The sequence below is a fragment of the Salvelinus namaycush genome, chromosome 40 (assembly GCF_016432855.1).
Source record: "Salvelinus namaycush isolate Seneca chromosome 40, SaNama_1.0, whole genome shotgun sequence".
Classification (NCBI taxonomy): domain Eukaryota; kingdom Metazoa; phylum Chordata; class Actinopteri; order Salmoniformes; family Salmonidae; genus Salvelinus; species Salvelinus namaycush.
Genome location: NC_052346.1, coordinates 21,556,922 through 21,561,509, shown reverse-complemented (window position 1 = coordinate 21,561,509; position 4,588 = coordinate 21,556,922). Strand labels below are relative to the sequence as shown.

General features: G+C 41.5%; 1 protein-coding gene across 1 annotated transcript; it reads right to left on the bottom strand.

Moving 5' to 3' along the window:
• Window positions 1-1,657: 1,657 nt before the first annotated feature.
• Window positions 1,658-4,143, bottom strand: LOC120033643 (gastrula zinc finger protein XlCGF71.1-like). Its single transcript, XM_038980077.1, has one exon. It carries the CDS (start codon window positions 4,024-4,026, stop codon window positions 3,202-3,204), a length of 825 nt encoding a protein of 274 aa, XP_038836005.1. The 5' UTR covers window positions 4,027-4,143; the 3' UTR covers window positions 1,658-3,201.
• Between the last annotated feature and the right edge of the window lie 445 nt (window positions 4,144-4,588).

Here is a 4,588-nt window from a genome sequence, read left to right as displayed (position 1 = left end):
AAGAGAAAGAGGGGGTGTGTGCATGTTGTGTCAAGTATAGCTAATGTTGAGCAGTTGTTAAAACAAGTTACCAATATCTAATACAATTTCTTACACCTGACAAGATCATAAATGAACAATTGTCCAGACAGAGGCTTGAGTTTGCGAATTGACGGTTTATTAAACCAACTTTACACAGGCTACTGTTTTGGCCGTAGCACACGCCAAATAAATGACAGATAACCCACTGGCCAATCGTGACCTTCTCTTGTGAAGCACAGACGTAAAGAGGGAGAACAAAGGCTAAACCTGGTCTTAACTTCCAATGCTCCATCCCCCTGCCCAACCCCCCTCCACGCCACTCCACCAACCGCCAGGATGCCCGGCATCAGAACATTCCAGGCATTCCCGTGATTGGCAGATAGCAGGTTGATTGGCATGTCGGACCCCGCGAACACTGGGTACTGGTCAGTACAACACAACCACCTACTAGCCTAACGCATAACACACAGCTGTCTGTGCGGGTCGCTACAGTATTAATAAAGACATTGGTGATTTTACCACTGTAATCAGATCCGACATTATGTTATGGTCATTGAATTGATTAGCCCACTAACCACGTGTTAAATGTGTAGTGTAGCCATAGCCTGTAGGACTATGAATTGGGCAGCTATGGGCTATTTGTTAATAGGATATTTCAAATGTGTGGATATAGGGCTAAATTTGAAATAGTCATTGTCTCTGTGAATTGAAATTATGTTGTTCCCCACCAGTGCACTCAGAAGAGGAAACAATGATATAATGTAGTCTAACAACATCTCTCTCAAACAGCACAGATGTGAGATGTGTTTCACTGTAGAAGCACTGGTCCTTTTACATTTAAATTCCAGGTTGCATATCACAATATTTAAGGGCATATCAGATGGTCTGCTCTGACCATAACAGTCACACCAAGCATAGGGTTGGTTGGTATAAGATTGAAATGGGTAAATAATGTACCTGTGAAAAACCTATGAAATAGCTCCCTAATACCATCTAGTGTATATATTTATTGTATTACATGAATGGAAACCACAGCCCTTCCGACAATACATTTAAATCGTGTTTTACTGTGATTTTTCTCCACCCTGCTGCATGTATTCAATGTATTCCATTTCAAATGTGTCTCCCAGTGCAGCTTTAGTTCCAGGCTATTATGACACGTCTGTCAGTTTCTTCTATGTTCCTAGGCCTCTAGTACAATGGAAAACATATATTGTTTTTAGGTCACTGCCATTCCATGAAAATACCATGCTATATTTTGTTCATTGTACTACAATTATACATTTTTGTACAGTTCTTCACATCAGAGTGCTGCTGCATGCCCTTTGCCTCTCTTGACCATGTCTGGCGGGCCGGGCACAACCCACAAAGCTCAAGGCGCGCTTTCCACTTCCTTCCAGTAGCTTCTTTAGCAAGCCTGATTATACATCACTCCTGATAGACACCAGCTAAAACTCTTGCAGAAATGTAGCAGCCTATACACCTAATCATTAGTGATCTGACATGCTGTATTGCATGGAAACTGTAGGCTACGAACAACAGCAGCTACATAGTCTAGCTTACTATGGTCCTGTCCCTCTAGCCAGGGTAAACAAAGTGGTAATGTTGTGTATTGTATATACAGTATTTCACTTCAAACAGTTTCTTTCATTTAATTATACACAAGAGAAAAAAAGCAGTTGCCCAGCATAAGTTCATGTACAAACATTTTTCATTACATTTTTGTCATTTAGCAGATGTTTTTATCCAGAGAGACTTACAGGACAAAAATAGTTAATTGGCTTGCTCAATGGCACAATGACAGATTATTCACCTAGTCGGCTCGGGATTCAAACCAGCAACCTTTCAGTTACTGGCCCAACACTCTTAACCGCTAGGCTACCTGCCGCCAGATCAATTAACTTCAACACAGTTATTCCTTTCATCATCAATGACTAAAATAATAAAGCTAGTATTAAAATACAATTTAATAAACACAATTAGATGATTCATAGCCTGTTTATCATTAAACAAAAGTTGTTTGGTAATATAAAATAATCCAGCCAAACTAATGCTGAAAACTGATCACACCATCTTTATCTGATATACACTGAGTGTACAAAACATTAGGAACACCTTTCTGATATTGAGTTGCACCTCCCTTTGTCCTCAGAACAGCCTCAATTCATTGGGGCATAGACTGTCCAAGGCGTTGAGAGCGTTCCACAGGGATGCTGGCCCGTGTTGACTCCAATGCTTCCCACAACTGTGGCAAGTTGGCTGGAAGTGGATCTCTACTCCGAATAGCTTGTTCCATCTCCTCCCACAGATGCACAGTTGGATTGAGATCTGGTGACTCGGCAGGCCACTGCAGTAAGCTGAATTCACTGTCATGTTCTTGGAACCATTCCTGGACAAGCCTTGTGGCATAATCCTGTTGAAGAAATCTATTTGCAGAAGGATACACTGCTGCCATGAAGGGATGCACCTGATTGGCAATGATTATTTAGATATCCTGTAGCATTCAAACATTGTTAAACTTTTATCAAGGGGTCCAATGTGTGCACTGAAAATACACCCCACGCCCCATAGTCCTCCCATCAGCATGAAACAGCAGGAACTGGGATTCATCAGACCAGGCAATGTTTTTAACATTTTCCAGTGTCCAGTCTTTTCAGTCCTTAACTGCAGTTTCTTGTTTTCTACTGAAAGCAAATGGGAATCCATAATAAATACACAAAAACTACATTATTAAGGATCATAGCTTTTCACCTGGATTCACCTGGTCAGTTTAAGTCATGAAAAGAGCAGGTGTCGTTAATGTTTTGTACACTCAGTGTATGTTGTGTCTACTAGCTCATTCCCACAGAAAACTGCAAAGGGAAGCAGTACCACCCAGTCAACCATCAAACTCCATTGTGAGACGCCTCACAGAGGATATTCAACCCTAAGGGCAAAAAAAAACGTAATCTCAATATCTTCACAGTAGAAGCTAACAAAACACATCAAAACTGACAAGGTGCAAACTGATCAGTAAAGTAAAGAGAGGCTAACATTCTATAACGCTCCCTTTCCTAAGCACAGTTCTCTCACAGTGAGAAACTATAGGTTTACAATAGAGTGTTCTAAGCTGTCTTCATTTGATCCAATTCATCGTTGCCAATTATTTAAAGACATGATAATTAAGTGGAGTGTCTAATCTCAGCTGGTCTGAGAGAACTGATGAGGCTTCTCTCCTTTATGTATACATTGGTGTCTTTTTAAGTGGCCCAATCTGTAGAATCTCTTCTCACAGTCAGTGCAGTGATAAGGCTTCTCTCCTGTGTGTATACGTTCATGTCGTTTTAAGTTGCACAGTAGAGAGAAACTCGCCGCACAGTCAGAGCAGGTGTAAGGCTTCTCTCCTGTGTGTATACTTTCATGTCGCTTTAAGTTGCACAGTAGAGAGAAACTCGCTGCACAGTCAGAGCAGATGTAAGGCTTCTCTCCTGTGTGTGTTCTCTGATGAAATTTTAGCCTAGTTGATGTTGGGAAACATTTTACACAGTCAGAGCAGGAGTACGGCTTCTCTCCTGTGTGTGTTCTTTGATGAACTTTTAACTCAGTTGATGTTGCGAAGCATTTTACACAGTCAGAGCAGGAGTAAGGCTTCTCTCCTGTATGTTTTTGTTCATGTGTTTTTAAGTGGCCCAGTCGAGAGAAACTCTTTCCACAGTCAGAGCAGGAGTAAGGCTTCTCTCCCGTATGTATATATTGGTGAATTTTTAAGTGGCCCAGTAGAGAGAAACTCTTTCCACAGTCAGAGCAGGAGTAAGGCTTCTCTCCTGTATGTTTTTGTTCATGTGTTTTTAAGTGGCCCCGTCGAGAAAAACTCTTTCCACAGTCAGAGCAGGAGTAAGGCTTCTCTCCTTTGTGTATACGTTCATGTCGTTTTAATTTGCACAGTAGAGAGAAACTCGCCGCACAGTCAGAGCAGGAGTAAATCTTCTCTGTGTGTATACGTTCATGTCGTTTTAAGTTGCACATTATAGAGAAACTCGCCGCACAGGCAGAGCAGAAGTAAGGCTTCTCTCCTGTGTGTGTTCTCTGATGAACTTTTAGCTTAGCTGATGTTGTGAAGCATTTTATACAATCAGAGCAGGAGTAAGGCTTCTCTCCTGTGTGTGTTCTCTGATGAACTTTTAGCCAAGTTGATGTTGTGAAGCATTTTACACAGTCAGAGCAGGAGTAAAGCTTCTCTCCTGTGTGCAGTCTTTGATGAGCCTTGGATGTTGTGAAATTCTTCCCACCGTCAGTACAGGAATACCGATTCTCTCCTGTGTGTATTTTTAGGTGTATTTTTAGCTTTGATAGAAATGGGAAAATCTTCTGACAATGTGGGCAGTGGTGAGACCTCTTCGCTCTGTGATCTTCCTGCTGTTGCTCTCTCGATGAAGAGAATGTCTCAACACGGTCTCCTGTGTGAACAACATCAGAAGAACCAGTCAGTTGGTGTGATATACATGTCAATCACATGTATTTTATGTAGCCCTTATTACATCAGAAGTTGTCACAAAGTGCTTTACAGAAACCCAGCCTCAATCCCCAA

Bases quoted from the DNA above. Each gene is read 5' to 3' on its own strand.
- LOC120033643 (XM_038980077.1), bottom strand. From the start codon at position 4,026: ATGTGCAACTTAAAACGACATGAACGTATACACACAGAGAAGATTTAC.